A 21,812-nucleotide genomic window follows, 5' to 3' on the forward strand; every position below is an offset into this window, starting at 1 on the left:
CAGTTAACTTGCCTGGACAAACCCTGAGATAGCATTTCTGTCCCAAGGTCCCCTGCAGGATCAGGCAGAGGCTGGGACTTTGCCAGAAGGTGCCCCCTTGCTTGGCTTCCTGCCTTTTTCTGCCCTGTTTCCCCCACTCCCTCAGTTTCCCCTCCTGGGAGCCCTTCGGTGACAAATCACACACATGTGAATCCACTCCACTTCTAGAAGACCTGACCTAAGTCTTCCCATCAAACTTTAAAAAGCATGGGAAAGCAACATGTTTCAAAACTGTCTGGGTGAAGCAGAAAAAGAGGCCACAAGAATAGAATAAGGTCATCATCAAAAATAGATCCAACGCAAAGGTGAGTTTTGATATGTACGAACCAAGGGGAAGAATGAACTTGACTATGGAAGAAGAGGCCAGCCCTACCCATGGTGGGCTGTGGTTCCAGACCAGCTGACAAATAACACCATGTAGAAAACAATGTGACACTGGGCTTTGTCCCAGTGATATGGGCTCAGTGACATGAGATGAAAAATGAACTGATTCGCGGGTGGGGATGGGAAGGATGACAACAGAATAAAAACATGAAGTCTGAGAAGGGCTCCTCGTCCTGATGAGGCAAAACCACATATTTTTACTTACTGCACTGGATGGATGGAATACCATTCTCCTTTAAAATGGTTTCTTATTTATAATCGTGTTGACCTTTATAAAGTCCCAGCGCAGCAAGTGTATAACGGGGGAAGAAGGAGAATAAACATCTTTCCAAGAAGTCACTAGGCACTTGCCCCGTAAGGAGGAGGTATTTTATCGCTGAAAGTTAAGGCACATTCAAAAGCATTAAAGGAGCTATTTCTGCCTTTAACCATTCTTTTCAAGGAAGGTTGTATCTAGAGAAAAAGGATAAAAAACAAATGACCTGATATTTTTCCTTATTAATGACTTTTTTGGCCACACCTCCTCTACTTCCAATCCTGCAAAGTGCGAGAGGAAAAATACCTTGGAAGAGAGCAGGGCTGCTTGTTTGTGTAATCAGTCCTTCATCTTTCTAACTTATTTTTCATTTTAAGTTCTAAGGACACTATATTTCCATGCTGGTGTTCTCTGGACAAGTTACTACAGACACCTGTTTCATTTCACAACAAGCGGAGGTAATTAGGGCAACATTCACACACTTGGGGCCCAAGCGTCCCTGCCACGTCTAGGACAGCTGCTGGGCCAGAGCTAATGCTATGGTTCTATCCCTACCTCAGATCCCAAGTCAAGGATGCAGCACTCAACATAAAACCCTTCAGAGCTACTGAGAACCTGACTTTAGCTTTTAACTTTGCCTCAGATATTTAAACTTGTATGACAATCATTTTCAAACAATCAGAAAAAAACAATAGTACAATGAATAACTATACACTTACCAACTTGATCTGATACTTGTTAACACTTCACCGTGTAGGCTTCACATACATATTTTGTGGAACCATTTCAAAGTAAGCTATACGCGCCCAGTCACTTTACCCCTCAACCTCCCAGCATACCTCACCAAAGAATTAGGGCACTTTCTTTCCTAGACACAACATCATTATCACACCTAACACAATTAATTCCCTAATATCTAATTCTCACTCCTTATTCAAGTTGTCCCAAATGTCTCCCATAGCTGTTTTTTTCTAACCAGGATTTGATCAAGGATCCCACATTGCCATTTGGGTTTTATGCCTCTTAAGGGTATCTTTTAATGCAGAAAAGTTCTTCTCCATCCCTTTGTTTATAACATTGACTTTTTGAGGCAAGGAATCTGATTTCTAAAAATAAAATCAGTCAATTTACTAATATGTAAAAGATATGTATGTCAGATCAGAAACTCACATCTCCCTGGCCAACACGTCTGCTCCCTGTGAAATCAGTCAATTTACTAATATATTAAAAAAAATGTATGTCAGATCAGAAACCCACATCTCCCTAGCCAACACGTTTGCTCCCTGTAACCAAATTATAGGAATTAAAATCGTCAAGAGGTTGCCTTGGTGACAATAGAATTGGAACAAAGGAAATAAATTCTATAGTTCAGATATTTTTAAAGATAAAAAGCTTTGATATGCGGGTGGGACCATCTTCTTTTTTCCACATGTTGTTTAACCAAACTGTGTGTGTGTCTTTGTGTGTGTGTGTGTGTATGTGTTTACAGTTTACATCTTTAAATAGTTCCAATTTAAATGCAAGATAGAAATTGTTTAAAAATTCTCAAGTGTAAGATTTGGAAAGTTGTGGCTTTTTTCCCACTTCCAAAGGATAATGAGTTTGCAGTAATTGTGCTTTATGGTCAAAAATTTGCACTTTACCCCCTGGCGGGACACATTAAGTTCTCCATGAAAATTAAAAAAAAAAAAATTGCACTTTCTCTTCCTTTATTGTCTTCAATGTGTAAAACAACTAAAATGTCACAATACGAGTCACTATAACTGACTGAAATACTAAAAAGTAAAAAGACCACAGAATCATAGCATTTTAAAATATTAGCCCCATTTTACCTGAGAAGAAAACTGAGGCAGAGAGCTACACGGCTGTGGTAGCATAGCCAGCGAGTGGTAGAACAGGATTCATGTTGAGTGGCCCTGGAGTCTACACTTCTTTTGCTGCACAACCTCTATGGTGAGCTGCCTTATCCAGAGTCAAAGAGCCAGTTAGTGGGGGAACTGGGCTGATATCCGGATACCCCATTCCCAGACTGGTCGTTCTCAGTGTACTCCAGGGTATTTAGCCCAGCTATTTGGGATGCAAGAGGCTGTCGTGTCTTCTCCCCTACTATTTTGGAAACGCTAGTGTTTTAATGCCTTTATTTTTCTCTATTATTCATAGCCTCTGTAACTGCCTTTGTACCCACACACCAAAAAAGGCCCAATAAAAAGTTTCTTGGAGATGCCTACACCAGATTCAAGGCTGTTACACTTTTCTTTAGAAAAATTACAGAGAGCGCTTTTCCTGATGCTAAAAAGTTATATATGCTCATAATTCCATTCTGCTAAGGTCCCTGAAGACTCATTCCCACTTTACAGATGAAGAAAGTGAAGAAGGGTCATTTGCCTTGTGCCAGACAGTGACTGCACATCAGGGTCCAACAGCAGCAGGCCCCCAGCCCTGCGTGGCACGGGAAGTGCAGTGGAACCCAGCCTAGGCTCTCCAGCCATGACCATGACCCTCCTTCCCCTGCCCAGGGGCAAGATATTCCCCGAGCACACTTCTCTGGATGGTTTCTTAAAAATGACAGACCCTTTTTTTCCTTTTTCCTTTGTTCGTTACAAAGTCCATTTTCACAGCCAGATGTGTTTTGTGCTGTTAGTTGATGACTCTCTTCTCTGGCTACCTGATGTGTTTGCCTGACTTCCCTCACCAACTGTTGCATTCCTGCAACTAATGAAGTGGGCTCAGCTGCCTTATCGGCATCTATCTGGAACTTCCCATCAAGAGAGAAGCAGTCTTAGAGGTGAGTGATGGCAGTGGTCCACGGAAAGCCCTAGACACAGACAGGTCAGGCTGCTTTCTCCCTACACCGGCAGTCATGACTTTGGCATGTGCTTCTAAAACCACGGCTCAACACACTTCCACTGATGCTACGGATCCTCCCCCCTCAGAGCAAACTTCAGTCGTTAAACTAACAGGGAAATCTAAAGGGGATGTTTCTACAAAGCCATTTCAAAAAGAAAGGAGACTTACTTCTTTTAATTGAACAAGTGGCACCATCTAACCTTCAGAGTGGAAACATCTTCTGCAAGCGTTTGAGCAAAAGGAGGGGGGAACGTAAGAAGTACCTCAGTTTCTTGGCAACACTGAAGTCCAGGTATTCATCCAGAAAGCTGTTTGCAATCCCCACGGTGCTTAGGACAGTCAACAAGGCCAAAACCCCCAGACTCAACCGGAAACCAGTGATCCTGCAGGCGGATGTGAGAGAGAGAGAGGTGATAAATAAACTGGGCTACAGGGATGAAGCTGGGGAGCCTGGGGCAGAACTCTCATTGTGGACACTGCCCAGAACTTCCATGTTTTTGCCATTTGAAAATTTTGATTCATCAGATAAATTAAAGAGGATGCCTAGCCACAGAGGTCAAGTGGCTCCTTTTGAACACTCAAGGGATTATCAAGGCTGGGAGGGATTATTTCCTTGGTAAATTTGGGAGATGGTGCAAAATGTTTGCAAGGATTTAAAGTGTGGTGGTCAAAAGAGTGCACACTTAGTGTACAGTTTTATCCTTGCAATTTCCTGTCTCACACCTAGTTGTGGAGGACCTGATGAGACTTGGCCTCAGGCAACGTAGATCACTTCTGCCGTCATAGCCATCAGTGCTGTATTACTCTCAGGAACAGGAAGCTAATATATAGACTCCATCCTGCTACTTTTTGTCTAAACACACAATTCTTGGGTGTTCCTTACCTTTTTTTTAGCAGCTTCTGAGTATCCGCAGAAATACTGGTGATGGACATATATGTACACCAAACTTAGACAAGTATCAAAAAACTATAGAGAGAAAAAAAAAGAAAAGACACAGAACATGATGGCAGCCTCTCAAAACACGGCGTGAAAATTGACAACAGTCACAGAACGTGTATCTGAAAAAAGACTTGTGTGCAGAGCTCTGGCAATTCAATAAGGAAAGAAAAACAACTTAATGTTTTTAATGGGCAAAATATTTGAATAGAAAATTCACATAGCAAGACAAACAAATGTACCAATACGCACATGAAAATTTTTTCAACATTATTCAACATCATTCAATATCAGCAAAACTGCAATTTAAAACCACAACGAGTTGACACCACTTGCACACCCACCAGAAGGGCGAAATTTTAAATAGACTGAAGCATAAAATATTGGGGGTGTTGGAATGTCATACATTATTGGTGGGAATGCAAAACGATACAGCCACTTCGGGAAAAGTTCTGGTAGTGTCTTACAAAACTAAACATTACTTTCTGACCCAGCAATTCCTTCCTTTCCTGTGTATTTACCCAAGAGAAATGAAAGCACATGTCCATAAAAAGACTTGTACACAATGGTCACTGCAGCTTTATTCATAATAGCCAAACACTGAGAAGAGCCTGGAAATCTATCCACAGGAGAATGGATAACCAAACTGTGATAACCATACAACAGAGGCCCACTGGCGAGGAAAAGAAACAGACAACTTGGTGAAACAGACAGCATGGTGAATCTCAAAAATATTTTGCTGAGTGAACGAAGCATTATACAAGAGTACATACTATGATTCCAATTATAGAAAGTTCTGGAATGGACAAAACTAAACTGTGATTTTAAAAATTCAGAGCATTGTCTGCCTCTGAAAGGGACTGGGAAGGACCTGAGGAAACTTTCTGAGTGGTTGTCACGTTCCATATCTTGATAGGGATTTGAGTGACACAGGTGTATACACTTGTCAAAACTCATTGGATGGTACACTTAAGATCTGTGCATTTCACTAAATACAAATTTTACCTAAAAGAAAGGTAAAATGTGGGGTTGTATTCTGCCATCCAGTCCAATGAAAACTCTCAATATCTTCCCTACACTAGGGACCCTCTGTCTTCCTCAGCACTTCACAGATGTAAATTACCAGAGCCCTCTTAGAAACACTAGAAGTCTGTCTGTGGGACTCCGATATGCTGGATAAAATGAAGTTCTTTATTTTATTAGGTCATAAACATTTTTTTTGGCTTCTACTATATACCAGGTATTATTCTAAGGATTGGAGTTAGCTGTGAAAAAGATACAAGCTCCCTGCCCTTATGGAGTTTATCATCAAAGACAGACAACAAAGGGGAAAACAAGAAGAAAAATAGACTTCAACGTGCTGTGAAGGAAATGGAGGAGGATGGGTCGCCAGGAACTGGAGGAGGCCGCCTTTAGGAAGGGTCAGGGAAGGCCCCTCTGAGGGGGTGACGCTTGTGCTGGGCCCCGAAGGATGAGAACAGGAGGAGAAAGGGTGGAAGGGCCACCTGGCCTCTGAGGAAGGGGAGAGGTTCTGAGCACGCTGCGGTTTAGAAACACCCTATCTAATCCATTACTCCCAGAAATCCAATGAGAACTGTTCAAGGCAGTTAATAGGCAACCTACTCTGGATAAGAAAGAGTGCAAATTACAACAAGATACCCAAGATATCCTTTGACGCCAGAGTTAGCCTATCTGCAGCACAGTGTCCTTTGATGCAAACAGACAGTGCTTATTTTGTATAAAACAACTTCCAGGATCAGTAGATATCTGGTTGCGTATCTGCTGTTTAATAGTTGTAAGGACCATAGTCGTCATTAAACTTACCTCGGTTGAAATACCATCCAGCCATCCACAATGTAATCATAAATATTGGGTAAAACTCCACACAGTTTTGTCTGCAGGAAGAAAATAGGCGGTCAGCCTCATTCAGCCCATCACAGTGAAATCCAAAGGTTCAAATGGCAGAGGCCGAGCCCCGTTATCAAAAGGCACTTTTGTTCTTAGTTGTGAATGTGGTCTCACCTGACAAGGGCCTGCCGCCTTCATTCTTGCCCGTAAGGGATAAAAATGTAAGTTAGAGAAAAGTTAAGTCATTCTCTAGAGGACATTTTAGCTGAAATTTCTCAGTTGACAGTAAAAATTACAGGAGGGGAGGTGATAGGGTTGCCTTTAAAAACCAGCTAGATTGGGGGTTATTTAAATCGTAGCAATCAAGTGTCAAACCCAAATGAGGCCACGAGAGTTATCAGAAAGAAAAAGGGATTGAATTTCTCCAAATAAGGTAGCTGATGCTAGTCTGAGCTCCCGTGAAAGGGGCAGGCAGAGTTTGGGTAAAGCCCTCAGCTCGCCAAGGATACCCCATTCAAATGGAAAGCAGATGTTTATAGAGTTTCTACATACAGTAGTAGCAGCACTACATCCTTGGAAACTTTTAACAAAAAGTACATGGGTTGTTGGGTCAAATACCGATAAACCCTGCTCTGTACTCGAAAGCTACTTTTCTCCTACACTGGGGAATGTTAAGTTGGACAAACGACTTAACCTCTCTGTACTTCAGTTTCCTCACCTGTAAAGCAGGAATGAATTACAGACACTGCCACAGAGGAAGGTAAATCCTACATATGAGATAATACATGCATGACACTTAAAAACTGTACCTGGGGCTTCCCTGGTGGCGCAGTGGTTGAGAGTCCGCCTGCCGATGGAGGGGACACGGGTTCGTGCCCCGGTCCGGGAGGATCCCATATGCCGCGGAGCGGCTGGGCTCGTGACTCATGGCCACTGAGCCTGCGCGTCCGGAGCCTGTGCTCTGCAACGGAAGAGGCCACAGCAGTGAGAGGCCCGCGTACCGCAAGGGAAAAAAAAAAAAAAACTGTACCTGGCACAAAGTAAGTATTCAATAAATATTAGCTATAATTATTAGGGTGAACTGTTAATTCTGTGTTCTGTTCCTGCAAATAAATTAGAATTTAGCATATTAGATTTGAAGACAAAATCGCATGTCATATTCATTCTGGATTCCCCCACGTACAGTTTGTTCCAAGTTTTTAAAAAATCACTGAATTAAATTGCAATGACGCCAAAGTTAGCCTATCTGCAGCACAGTGTCCTTGGATGCAAACAGACAGTGCTTATTTTGTTTAAAACAACTTCCAGGGTCAGTAGATGTCTGGTTGTGTATCTGCTGTTTAATAGTTGTAAGGACCATAGTCGTCATTAAACTGACCTTAGTTGAAATACCATCCAGCCATCCACAATGTAATCATAAATACTGGGTAAAACTCCACACAGTTTTGTCTGCAGGAAGAAAATAAAGACGTGGGTTATTTTATGAAAAAAACTATAAACCAAAGCAGTGAGTTTTCATCTATAGGTACATGTGTACCCTCTTCTTACAAAAATAATTATAAGAATTAACCTAAAGAGCATAAATGTCCTTACAGGTAAAATCAGTCTTTCAAGGTGGGACTCAAACATTTTTTAAACCTCAGAGCAGGGCTAAGAATCACTCTCCTACATGTAAGTTGCCAGCAATAGAAATGAAGTGTAGCTCTTTTCCAAAAGACAGGCCTGGAGATGGTCCTGATTCCGAGCCTAAAGATCATTCTGTATCTTATCTAAATAACCCAGAAAATAACTCAATTCATATTAAATGGATTTCTTCCCCAGAATTCCCTTGCATCTACTGCCTTCCATTTGAGTTACTCAGCACATTAAAAATGGTTTTTGAATAATTCCCCTAAAGCCTCCTGAAATAAATGAATGAGTGTATTTCATTCCCATTTTATGGAGGAAAAAAAACCTAAAGACTGAGAACCCAAGCTGATGGATGCCTTGCAGAGAAACAGAGGTAGTCTGTGTCATCTCCAGATTCCAAAGCTCTGTCCTAATGTCAAGTCAAATAGCTTCTATTCATAGAAGACTTGGATGGAAAATTTGACACTATTTTAAGCGAAAGGGAATGCTTCTCTGGGAACTATAATTAATTCATCTGCACCTAGCAAAAGGAAAAAAGATGAACTATATTCATCTTCCTTCCTGTGCTACACCCCCAAGTGATCTTGGTTAGGTTGGCTGAGCTCTTTCCTGACAATATCACAACCAGAAAAAAAAACTTTAATGTAATTCATAATGAGGTTTTGAGTTGATCCTGGTGGAAGAGTCATAGTCTACAGGATTAGAAATGATCCTACATGCTTCCTTAAGCCGTACAGCTTAAGTATGTAAGGTTATGAGGCAATTGACCCAGAAACAGTTGATTCTGGTTCTTGAAGGCTGAGTCTTCTAACCCAGGTCACCATGAATGATTCTTCCTTCTTTTCTTCCCTTTTTTTTTTCTCTTTTCTTTCTTAATGAAAAAAAAAGGTGCTTTGTTTTCTTTTCTTTTGTGACCAAGATGGTGACATGAAGGCCCTTAAGCTTCCCTCCTCCCACAGATGCACTGAATGTACAGATACACACAGAGCAATTCCCTCGGAAAGAAATCCAGAAGTCAGCTGAATGACTCCTACACATCAGGCGAATAAGAAAATAGCCACACTGGCAGTTCCCTGGTGGCCTAGTGGTTAGGATTCCAGACTTTCACTGTTGTGGCCCAGGTTCAATCTCTGATCAGGGAATTGAGATCCTGCAAGCCGTGTGGCATGGCCAAAAAATAAATAAATAAATAGCAGCCACACTGAAATAAGCAGGAGAGGCTGAGACACACTCTCTTCATAAACACCACCCCTGGCACAGCACAATACATTCAGGAGAAAATCCTCAACCCCCAGCTTCTCCCTGGGGGAGAAGCAAAGGGCTTAGATTGCATATCTAGCACTCCAACTTTTAAGACTTCCACCTGAGAGCTGGGTCCCCAAAACACCTAGTTCTGCAAGCCAGTGGGGCTTGCATCCATGAGACCCACAGGACTACAGCAAACAAAGAAGCAATTCTTAACAGAGCACATGAACACTCAGTACAGCTAAGCCTCCGGGGCTCAGTGCAGAGGGAGCAGGCAAAAACTCCTGTCTCCAGTCTTTCTCTAGAAAGGGTTTGACTGCATACTTTACAAGCTGATGCCTGGAGACCCAGCTTCTAGTTTAGCACATATCCAAGGGCTAGCTGAGATCCTCTCTGGAGCCCAGGGGAGATCATGGGCACTTCTCTTGCCTACTTCCTTCAGTTTGCTCCACTGATAAAACCAGATTGCCAGCATCTGTCTGGAAGGAGTCTGTACACACATCTGGCACCCCAGCTTTTGCAGCTTCTCTCTGAGGGACCGGCCTCCAAATCACCCAGCTCTGACAGCCAATGAGGCTTGCACTCACAAGTCTCACAGGACCATAGCAAACAAAGAAGCAATTTTAAACGTTGCAAGCCAGAAGGGAGTGGGAAGATATACTCAAAGCAGAAAGAAAAAACTGCCAACGAAGAATACTCTACCCTGCAAAGTTGTCCTTCAAAACTGAAGAGATGAAGAATTTTAGAAACAAAATCTGAAGGAGTTCATCACCACTAGACTTGATATAAGAAATGTTAAAGCGAGGTCTTCAGAGAAAAACAAATACTGTATGATATCACTTACACGTGGAATCTAAAAATTTACAACAAACTAGTGAATATAACAAAAAAAGAAGCAGTCTCAGAGATATAGAGAACAAACTAGTGATTACCAGTGTGGGAGGGGGCAATAGAGGAGTCGGGGAGTGGGAAGTACAAACCACTGGGTGTAAGATAGGCTCAAGGATGTACTGTACAACATGGGGCATATAGCCAATATTCTGTAACAACTGTAAATGGAAAGTAACCTTTGAAATTTTTATTTAAAAATTAATAAAAATACTGACATATGTAAAAAATATAGGTCCTCAAGTTGAAATGAAAGAATGCTAATTACTAATATGAAAATACATGAAAGTATAAAACTCACCAGTAAAGGTAAATACATAATTTAATTCAGAATTCTCTCATATTGCAGTGATGGTGGGTAAGTCACTTACAACTCTAGGATAAAGGTTAAAAGACAAGAGTATTAAAAACAAAACAATAATAATTTATTAATAGCTATACAATATTGAAAAATATCAATTTGTGACATCAAAAACATAAAATGGGGAAGGACTGTAAAAATATAGAGCTTTTGAATGCATTCAAAGTTAAGTTGCTATCTGCTTAAGATGGACTGTATAAATATAAGATGTTTTATGTAAGCTTCTTGGTAACCACAAAGCAAAAGTTTATAGTAAAAAAAAAAAAGTCTATAGTAGATACACAAAAGATAATGAAAAAGGAATCAAAGCATAGCACTATAGAAAATCATCATATCACAAAGGAAGAGAGCAAGAAAGGAACAAAGGAATTACAAAACAGCCAGAAAACAATTAACAAGACGCCAATAGTAAGTTCACACCTATCAATAATGACTTTAAATGTAAATGTAAATGTAAATGTAAAGTCTCCAATCAAAAAAACACACAGTGGCTAAATGGATAAAATACTATAAGACCCAACTATATGCTGCCTAAAAGAGATTCAGATAAAATAGACTTTAAGTCAAACACTTTAACAAGATATAGAGATGGTCATTACATAATGACAAAGGGATCAATTCATCAAGAAGATATGACAAGTGTAAATATTTATGCACCCAACATTAGGGCACCTAAATATATAAAGCAAATATTAACAGATCTGAAGGGAGAAACAGACAGCAATACAATAAGAGTAGGAGACTTCAATACCCCACTTTCAACAATGAACAGACCATCCAGATGGAAAATCAATAAGGAAACATAGGGCTTAAACTACACATTAGACCAGTAGACCTAACAGACATATTCAGAACATTCCAGTTAACAACAGCAAAACAGACATTTCTTCTCAAGTGCATATGGAATAGGATAGATCAAAAAATAAATAAACTCAAGAATATTGAAATCATATCAAGCATCTTCTCTGACCACAATTGTATGAAACAAGAAATTAATTACAAGAAGAAAACTGAAAAATTCATATATATGTGGAGATTTAAAAACATGCTCTTGAACACGAGTCAAAGAAAAACATCAAAAGGGAAATCAAAAAATATCTTGAGACAAATGAAAATGGGGACACAATATACAAAAACTTATGGAGTACAGCAAAAGCAGTTCTAGAGGGAAGTTTACAGTGACAAATACCTACATTAAGAAAAAAAGAAAGATCTCAAATAAACAATCTAAATTTACATTTCAAGGAACTAGAAAAAGAACAAACTGAGCCCAAACTTAGTAGAAGAAAGGAAAAAGCAAAGGTTAGAGAAAAAATATGAAATAGAGACTAAAAAGACAAAAATCAATGAAACTAAAAACTGATATTTTGATAAGGTAAGCAAAATTTACAAAACTTTAGCTAGACCAAGAAGAAAAAAAAGAAGACTCAAATAAATAAAATCAGAAATGAAAGAGGAGACATTGCAATTGATCACACAGAAATACTAAGGATCATAAGAAACTATTATGACCAATTATATACCAACAAAGTAGACAACCTAAAAGAAATTGATAAATTCCTAGAAATATACAACCTACAAAGTCTGAAACATGAAGAAATAGAAAATCTGAATTGACCAATTACTAGTAAAGAGGTTGAATCAGTAATCAAAAACATCCTGACAAAGAAAAGACCAGGACCACAACTAGTGAGTTCTACCAAATACTGAAACAACAGTTAATACCATTCCTTCTCAAATCCTTCCGAAAAATACAAGAGGACAGAACACTTTCAAATTCATTTTGTGAGGCCAGCATTACTGTGATACCAAAGCCAGACAAGGACATTACAAGAAAAGAAAATTATAGGTCAATATCCCTGATGAACATCGATGCAAAAATTCTCAACAAAATTTTAGCAAACTGAATTCAACAATATATTAAAAGGATCATACACCACGACTGAGTAGAATTCATCCCAGGGATGCGAGGATGATTCAACATACACAAATCAATCAATGTGATACACCACATTGACAAAATGAAGGATAAAAATCACATGACCATCTCAGTAGATACAGAGAATGCATTTGACAAAATTCAACATCCTTGGGCTTCCCTGGTGGCGCAGTGGTTAAGAGTCCGCCTGCCGATGCAGGGGACACGGGTTCGTGCCCCGGTCTGGGAAGATCCCACATGCTGCGGAGCAGCTGGGACCGTGCGCCATGGCCGCTGAGCCTGCGTGTCCGGAGCCTGTGCTCCGCAATGGGAGAGGCCACAACAGTGAGAGGTCTGCGTACCGCAAAAAACAAACAAAAAAACAAAACAAAACAAAAATTCAACATCCTTTATGATAGAAACTCTCAATAAACTGCGTATAAAAGGAACACACTTCAACATAATAAAGGCCATGTATGACAAGCCCACAGCTAACATCATACTCAACAATAAAAAGCTGAAAACTTTTCCTCTAAACTCAGGAACAAGACAAGGGTGCCTACTCTCATCACTCCTATTCAACATAGTACTGGAAATCTTAGCAATTAAGCAAGAAAAAGAAATAAAAGGCAACCAAATCAGAAAGGAAAAAGTAAAATTGTCTCTGCAGATGACATTATATATAAAAACCCCTAAAGATTCCACCAAAACAGTGTTAGAACTAATAAGTTCAGTAAAGTTGCAGGATACAAAATCAACACACAGAACTTCCCTGGTGGAGCAGTGGTTAAGAATCCACCTGCCAATGCAGGGAACATGGGTTCGAGCCCTGGTCCAGGAAGATCCCACATGCCGCAAAGCAACTAAGCCCGTGTGCCATACTACTGAACCTGTGCTCTAGAACCCATGAGCCACAACTACTGAGCCCATGTGCCGCAACTACTGAAGCCTGTGTGCCTAGAGCCCGAGCTCCGAAACAAGAGATGCCACCACAATGAGAAGCCTGCGTACCACAACGAAGAGAAGCCCCTGCTCACCACAACTAGCAAAAGCCTGCACGCAGCAACGAAGACCCAACAACAAAGACCCAATGCAGCCAAAAATAAATAAATAAATAAATATTAAAAAAAATCAACATACAAAATCATTTGTGTATGTATACACCAACAACGAACTATCAGAAAGATAAATTAAGAAAACAATCCCATTTACAATTGCATCAAAATGAATAAAATATTTGGGAATAAATTTAATCAGGGAGGTAAAGACCTGTAAACTGAAAACTACAAAACATTGATGAAAGAAATTGAAGAAGACACAAATAAATGAAAAGGTATTCCATGGTCATAAGTTGGAAGCATTAAGATTGTTAAAATGTCCATAATACTCAAAGCAATCTACAGATTCAATGCAATTCCTATCAAAATTCCAGTGGCATTTTTCACAGAAATAGAAAAAAACTCCTAAATTTCATATGGAACCCAAAAAAGAACATGAATAGCTAAAGGAATCTTGAGACAGAAGAACAAAGCTGGAGGCATTGCAGTTCCTGATTTCAAATTATATTACAAAGCTGTAGTAATTGAAACAGTATAGTATTGGCATAAAAACAGACACATAGATTAATGGAACAGAATAGAGAGCCAGAAATAAACCCATGCATATGTGGTCAATTAGCTTTTACAAAGGAACCAAGAATATACAATGGGGAAATGATAGTCTCTTCAGTAAATGGTGTTGAGAACACCAGACAGCCAAATGCAAAAGAATGAAACTGTACCCGTCTTACACCATACACAAAAATCAACTCTAAATGGACTAAAGACTTGAACATAAGACCTGAAACCATAAAACTCATAAAAGAAGACATAGGGGAAAATATTCTTGACATTGGCCTTGGCAATGATTTTTTGGATTTGGCACTAAAAGCAAAGGCAACAAAAACAGGGCTTCCCTGGTGGCGCAGTGGTTGAGAGTCTGCCTGCCGATGCAGGGGACATGGGTTCATGCCCTGGTCCAGGAAGATCCCACATGCCGCAGAGCGGCTGGGCCCGTGAGCCATGGCCGCTGAGCCTGCGCATCCAGAGCCTGTGCTCCGCAACGGGAGAGGCCGCAACAGTGAGAGGCCCGTGTACCGCAAAAACAAACAAACAAACAAAAAAAACAAGTGGGACTACATCAAACTAAAAAGCTTCTTCACAGCAAAGGAAACTGCCAACAAAATGAAAAGGCAATCTATGGAATGGGAAAAAGTATTTGCAAACCACACATTTGATAGGGGGTTACTACCCAAAATACACAAAGAACACATACAACTCAACAGCAGAGAAAACCAAATAACCCAATTAAAAAACGGGCAGAGAACCTGAAAAGACATTTTTCCAAAGACATAAATGATCAACAGGTACCTGAAAAGGTGCTCAACATCTCTAATCATCAGCGGAATGCGAATCAAAACCACAGTGAGATATCACCTCACACTTGTTAAAATGGCTATTATCAAAAAGCCAAGGAACAAGTGCTGGCAATAACTTGGAGAAAAGGGAACCTTATACACCACTGATGGGAGTGTAAACTGATGCGACCACTATGGAAAACAGCATGGAGGGTCCTCAAAAAATTAAAACTAGAACTACCATGTGATCCAGCAATTCCACTCCTGTGTATATATCCAAAGGAAATGAAATCACCATCTTGAAGAGATATCTGTACCCTCATCTTGATTACAGTGTTATTCACAGTAGCCAAGATATGGAAACAACCTAAGTATCCAACTGTGGATGAATGGATAAAGAAAATGTGATATACCTATATGTAATGAAATATTATTCAACATTTAAAAAGAAGGAAATCCTGCCATTTGCGACAAACTGGATGAACCAGCAGGGCCTTATGCTAAGTGAAACAAGCCAGATAAAGAAAGACAAATAGTGCATGGTATCACTTACATGTAGAATCTTTAAAAAAAAAAAAAAAAGGTGAACTCACAGAAACAGAGAGTAGAATGGTAGGTGTCATGGCCTGAGGGTGTGCAAAATAGGGAGAGCCTAGTAAAAGGGTACAAACTTTCAGTTATTAAAGGAATGAGGTCTGAGGATCTAATATATAACATGGTGACTATAGTTCATAACACTTTATTGTATAATTGAAATATGCTAAGAGAGTAGAACTTAAGTGCCCCCACCAAAAAAAAGAAAAAAAAAGACTAAATATGTAAAGGGTAAATATGTAAGGTAAGGGATGTATTAATTAACTCAGTGGAGGAAATCCTTTCACAAATTATACGTTTATCAAATCATCATGTTGTACACTTTAAATATCTTACAATTTTATTTGTCAATTATACCTCAATAAATCTGAAAAAAAATCTCTAACTCAAAAAAAGGAGAAGAAAGCCTAATTACAAAGCATAATTCTTTCCTCACTCTCCATAAATCTACAGGAAATTGTGGATGGGTTAACTCAACCTTATTAGTTTCTGACTCAACTACATTAGAAAAAACTCCCTGCTAATCATTCAGCCATCTCTTAAAGCTGGGTAAGGAAGCTTCATAACTAACTGCATAACTCAGCGCTCATATATAGACCACAGCTGGTGCAGAGTCAGAAGCACGGGTGGACCTTTCTAACCCTGAGCCGGCAATGACAATGGTAATGTCACCCACTCAGCTCTCTAAGAGCCAGAAGAGCGACCATCAGGCCCCTGGCACACCAGAAATGCAGAATACGAATGCCAAATGCTTTCCTCTTCATTTTTTTTTTACTGTTGCCTTTAAGGCCTGAAAGGCCACTGGAATGACCTAAGGAATATCTTGTCCAGGGCCTGACACTGATACCTCACAAACCATAGCCACAACTTTCTCATTCTTAGGGAAATAACTGAGCGTTGTCTTTCTGCCGTTTCCTGTCCTTGGCATTATTTTGCTTCTGATGGTTGCCTTTTTACCAACGTCTTTTAAAGTTTGTGAGTTCCTATGGTAGCTTAAGTGAAAAGATACTTTACAAATGCGAACAGTCAGAATAATTACAGCTATGTTAAAAAACATTTCCTTTTCCTCGGCTAAATCCATGGACCTGTTTTCCATGAAGTAAAAGAGAACAGGAGCAGAAGGTTGCTCTGTTTTCCACACCCAATGTCAAGGATATTATCCCCTTTGTCTTCTTCTATGAGTTTTATCCTTTTTGGAAACAAAACACAATTGTCCCATCTTCTATCTAGTCTTGTAAAACACCTTAAATTATCCCAAAATTTAAGGGGTAAGTTCTTCCACAGCACGACACAAAATTATCCATGATGAGATTTTTAAAAAAAATAAAAATAAAAAATCACCCTCGGACTTCCCTGGTGGCGCAGTGGTTGGGAATCCGCCTGCCAATGCAGGGGACACGGTCCCTGGTCCAGGAGGATCCCACATGCCAGAGAGCAACTAAGCCCATACGCCACAACTGTACTGAGCCTGCGCTCCACAGCCCACGAGCCACAACTATTGAGCCCGCGGGCCAAAACTACCAAAGCCTGTGCGCCCTAGAGCCCGTGCCGCAACAACTGAGCCCACATGCTGCAACAACTGAGCCCACATGCTGCAACTACTGAAGCCCACGTGCCTAGAGCCTGTGCTCCACAACAAGAGAAGCCACTGCACCTCAACGAAGAGCAGCCCCCTCCCGCTGTAACTAGAGAAAGCCCACACGCAGCAACAAAGACCCAACGCAGCCAAAAGAAATAAATACAAAATTTTTTAAAACTCACCCTCAAAACCAGTCCATATTATTCTTCATAAAGACTAACTATTTAGAAGGTTTTTTCTCCCCACTGTACTAGCAGCCTTGGCTAGGCATGTGGGGCAGATGATACTATATAAAAGCATCCCAGCCAAGCCCAAACTGAGCTGCAGAGGCAGAACCTCGGGTCTGTGGCCCCTGTGGGCATCTGTCCACACACACTGAGATGCAGGTGCGCTTTTGTGTCTCTTATTTGCAAGAGGAAGAAGGCCTCTGGGCAAGCAAGAGTGAGGAAAGAGGAAATGAGGAAAACGGAGGGATGTTCTGGGGTCTTTCCCACCCCTGCCCAAGCCAGGGTACGGGTTTCACACCTGAGTGGAGACCAGGCTGAAAGCTGAAGGACGGTCTTCATGAAAGGACTGGTGAAACTCCAGATGCCTGCAGTGCTATGCCTCAGACGGAAGTGCCAAACAGCTGCAAAGAGCCACAGCCCTCACCTCCCTCTGCCACAGACCAAAGAGCAGCCGGAGAGCAGTCACGGAAGACCCCAGGACCTGGGGAGGGATCCCGAACTCACAGGACCGGAGGACTGGAGTACGGCAGTGGCATGGCCCCCCACTTCAATTGCTAGGCAGCAGAGCTGTCCCTGCCCACGTGCCCGGGGGCTCCAGGAAGTAACTGAGAAGATGGAGGAAAGGGGTGCCGAGGTCCCGGGCGAGCGGTTAGAAGTCACGGAGACTCAGGCAGGGATGTGAGTGTAACTGCATTTGTGCTCCCAGAGGGCACAGCCTGGTGGATGTGGGCAGTTTAGTACCATATCTCTGCACCCTCCTCTCCTAAGAAATGAGACTCTTTGTCCCCTATAAGCCGTTAGTCACTGTTGGTCTCACCCTGACCTCCTGTCCCAGCTGCGCTCGTTGTACTTTTCTCCTGGTCCCTTGTTTACCGACCCGCCTTAAGCCCTGAAGATGTGTCCCACTATCACCTTTCAGAGATTGAAAATAATTCTCTGACAGCCAGCCTGGGGCCCTGCTATTGCTAACGGTCTTCCCTGCTGCTGCCTGCTGAAGACACCAGGTATTGCTCGGCCTTAAAATAACTGGAATCCCATTCCGGCTGCTCAGTCTGACCTTCCGCACCTCCTCCACCACGTGACCATGTCCTTCCACCACCAGCACTTTCGGGTCCCTGCAGACCCCACAGCACCATTAAGTGGTCCACGCCCAGATGTGCTCCAGAGCAGCTTGTTCACAGTGAGCTGTCCACAGACATTGTTTAACTCAAGGGGACCAAACACTGAAAATGTGTCCTGCACAATCCTATCAGTGACTAATTACAGTCACTTCGCCAGGAAAACCAAAGTGAAAATAATTGATGATCTCTTTTTGGACATGAAGGCAGATTATATTATAGGAGATCCTCAGGAAAAATCTACGGGACAGAAATGGGACAGAAATCAGCTGGCAGCAGCTGTGTCAGTTTCCCTTTGCGTGGGAACAGAGGGTAATGTTGGTTCTGACCATCGCTGGACCGCCCCATTTCCTGCGTGTCCACGCTGAGGGAAAATGAGTCTGTCTACTCATTCCCTTGTGAGAGCCCTCTTTGCACTATAATCCTGTGCTCTTTGATATTTAAGCTTCCCATAAAAAGATAAGGGAGAAGCTTCTCTTTTGTTATAGGCAGATGTCACCATGGGCCTCAAGTTCCACCCAGGGGTAATAACAGAAAGAGTCTTTACTGGAAGAACAGTGGGGCGACCAGCCATCCTGGTTTGCCCTGGACTGAACAGGTTTTCAGAACGGGGGACTTTGATGTTTTAAACCAGGACAATCCGGGCTTTGCCTGGAACAGAGGGATTTCCTGGGACACAGAAATCGGAATGCTAAAACTGGGAAAGTTCCAGGCAAACTGGCAAGAGTTGGTCACCCTAGAAGATGGGCCAGTGGAGCCAATGGAGATTGAATATTTAAAGCCACTGAAAGCCCCCATCGTCCGTCCCCAACTCCAAGGGAGCCTGGGCCTGGGGGCTCAGGACATGTGACCACTGCAGATCCCTGTCTGGACCCGAAGGCTGGGAGCAGTGAAGGTAGTCCTAAACTAAGGACTGCTTGGGCCCTATCTCCGTCATTAAGTGTATGTACTATAAAGCTCACCCCATACTGGAAAAGAAAGAATCATATTGTGTTCTGGCAGTGCCTAAACCCTAGTCTCTGACTTTTTTTAATTGCACAACCCCAATAAAAAATATCTGCACGTCCTACTATAGCAGAGGCGGCTGGCTGACAACAGGGGTGGTGTGAAGTTGGTGCTGTGCAGTAGCTGCCCAGTCAGGGATACACTTCCCCGCCTCCTGGGATCTTAGTGGGGCTACTTCTTGCCAATGGAAAGTAAGTGAAATGAAATACGTCACTTCTGAGCCAGATGGCCAAGCAGCTGGTGTGCCAAGCTCCCTTCACCCCACGCACTGGTTGCATGGAGAGAATGCTGAGGACCTGGATGGGGACAAAACCCTTAGATGGAAGAAGTCTTGGTCCCTAAATGACCGTGTGAAAGGCCACCTAACCAGGAGCACCCACGTAGGACTTGACGTGAGCAAGAAAAACGGTAAACTTCCGTTACATTAAACCACTGGGAATATGGGATTCATCCATTAGCACAGTTAATACATTCGACTGGGAAAGAGTATCATGTACATTATAAAACAAACACAAACTAGAAAGTAAAAGATGATATTTTAAGAGTAAATATAAATAGGAGCTCCAATGTTTTCCTCACTCCCACAGCAGAGTCCTTAGTGTGCCCCTCAATGTGTACACATCACTTGGGAAATCTTTGGCCTTAAAACACTTCTGAATATTTCTGCTATTTGATAGATTTCTCGTAAGCACTCAACATGAAACTTTGCTTATGACAATCATGTTCATAGAAAATCTGAACCTTTTCCCATAGGGGAAAACCTGGACAGCCGGAGGACACCTCTAATGCCATGCTTAGAGTATGACAACTTTTAAAAATAAAAAGCAGACAAGGCAACTTAAAGGAGGTTTCCCTCGTTCAAGATTTTTGCTGCTCCTTTTTCTTCTTTTGTTTTGGTGACTTGTTCTGAAACACCACCAGTAGGTTGCACACCTCCATGAGCTACCTGCACTATTAACAGAGACCCAGACTTGGTCTGCTGGCTTTTGACCCTAAGAAGTGTTTTGGATTATTACATTGGCTGGAGGGTCAGAGCAACAGGTTAATATGCTCAGAAAAGGCTTGGGGATGAGAGGTTGCTGGAGCTAATCCTTTTATATAGACCTGTAACTATCTAAATTGTCCCTTGTCAAGTAACCCTCTGGGACACGGGAGGGAGGCTGCTGCTAATGGCAGGAGGGCATGAAATCTAACTAGCACTTCAGTGGTACTGCTGATAAGGAACAGGATGGGGAGATGAGGGAGTGAGGCTGGCAGCTCATCCAAATTCTAGCTGCCTCTCGTCCCCTGACTACCTGAGAATCACCCAGCTTGTGTGACAGAAGCTGTTTGGTGGTGGTGTGGACTAAATGTTTGTCTCTCCAAAACTTACATGCTGAAGCCCTAACCCCTCAGTGAGGCTGTATTTGGAGTAAGGTTACATGAGATCAGAAGTGTGGAGCCCTGATCCAATAGGATTGGTGCCCTTATAAGAAGAAACACCAGAGAGCTCTCTGACACCTGCCAGACTGACTGACTCTCTCCCTCCCTCTCTCTCTCTCTCCCCTCTCCCTCTCTCCCTCTCCCACCCCTCCACCAAGGAAAGGCCATGTGAGGACACATTAAGGCAAGAGAAGAAAGCTCTCACCAGAAATAGACTCAGCCAGAACCTTGATCTTAGACTTGCAGCCTCCAAAACTGTGAAAAATAAATATCTGTCATGGAAGCCACCCAGTCTATGGCATTTTGTTTCAGTGGCCCCAGCTGACTCATACAAGGTGGGTTTTAGAGGAGGGTGGAGTTTGAAGACTCATCGTTTAGTCACTCTCTCATCTTGGAGAACCCAAGTCCTTTATAACTCAGTGAAAAAGTACATCTTGGGATTTCAGCTAATGTCTAAGATCGGTACACTTGTAATAAGAATGGAGATGCGTTTATTGTCTCTCTATTATTTATCATTTTTGTACTTACTACAAAAGTAGGTGACTCACATTACTATAATCCTGGTGCTGCAGAATATTTGAAAAATTACTCTATTGTGAATTTTCCTTTTCTCCATAGGTTTTAGGCATGTATTATGGTCAACAGTTTTAATTTCAGGATTCAAAGTGACTATAAGGAGTTAGTAAATGGCAAAAAAAAAAAAAAAAAAGGAAGAAGAAAAAGAAGAACTCTAGTAGAGTAAGAAAAGGCTAACATTTCTAAAGAGTTCTCAGATTCATGATGATTGGGTTTACTTGTGCCTTGTGGCAGGTTAATTCTGGAACAGGAACTTAATAATTCAGCATTAAGCAAATAGAGTACATACAAGAAAGAAGGAAGAGGCAATTCTTCTACCTCACCCAGAACTGATGGAACCATTGTTGGGATACTAGGTACATTTCTAGGCTCCAAGTTTAGAAATAATATGAAAAATTTTAGTCTAAAGAGAACAACCAAATTTTTTAATGATTGAAAAAAGAAGCTGAATTTCTGCTACCTAGCCTCAAAATACAACAGATGAAAGGCATTTAATAATGGTCCTCAAGTGTATGAAAAAGAGTGAGGTCATCAGCAGCTACTC

The 21,812-nt window shown here is 41.6% G+C and overlaps 1 protein-coding gene across 1 annotated transcript in view; it reads right to left on the reverse strand.

The window, feature by feature from the left end:
* Positions 1-3,728: 3,728 nt before the first annotated feature.
* Positions 3,729-21,812, reverse strand: part of MGST2 (microsomal glutathione S-transferase 2) — a gene marked incomplete at both ends in the record, with an annotated part of 30,443 nt that continues 12,359 nt past the window's right edge. Inside the window, 4 exon segments of the mRNA XM_082838171.1 lie at positions 3,729-3,909; positions 4,390-4,493; positions 6,288-6,290; positions 6,292-6,358. Coding sequence (XP_082694297.1) covers positions 3,729-3,909; positions 4,390-4,493; positions 6,288-6,290; positions 6,292-6,358 — 355 coding nt within the window.

Source organism: Leucopleurus acutus (assembly GCF_964270905.1).
Source record: "Leucopleurus acutus genome assembly, chromosome: 4".
In the NCBI taxonomy this organism is placed as follows: Eukaryota; Metazoa; Chordata; class Mammalia; order Artiodactyla; family Delphinidae; genus Leucopleurus; species Leucopleurus acutus.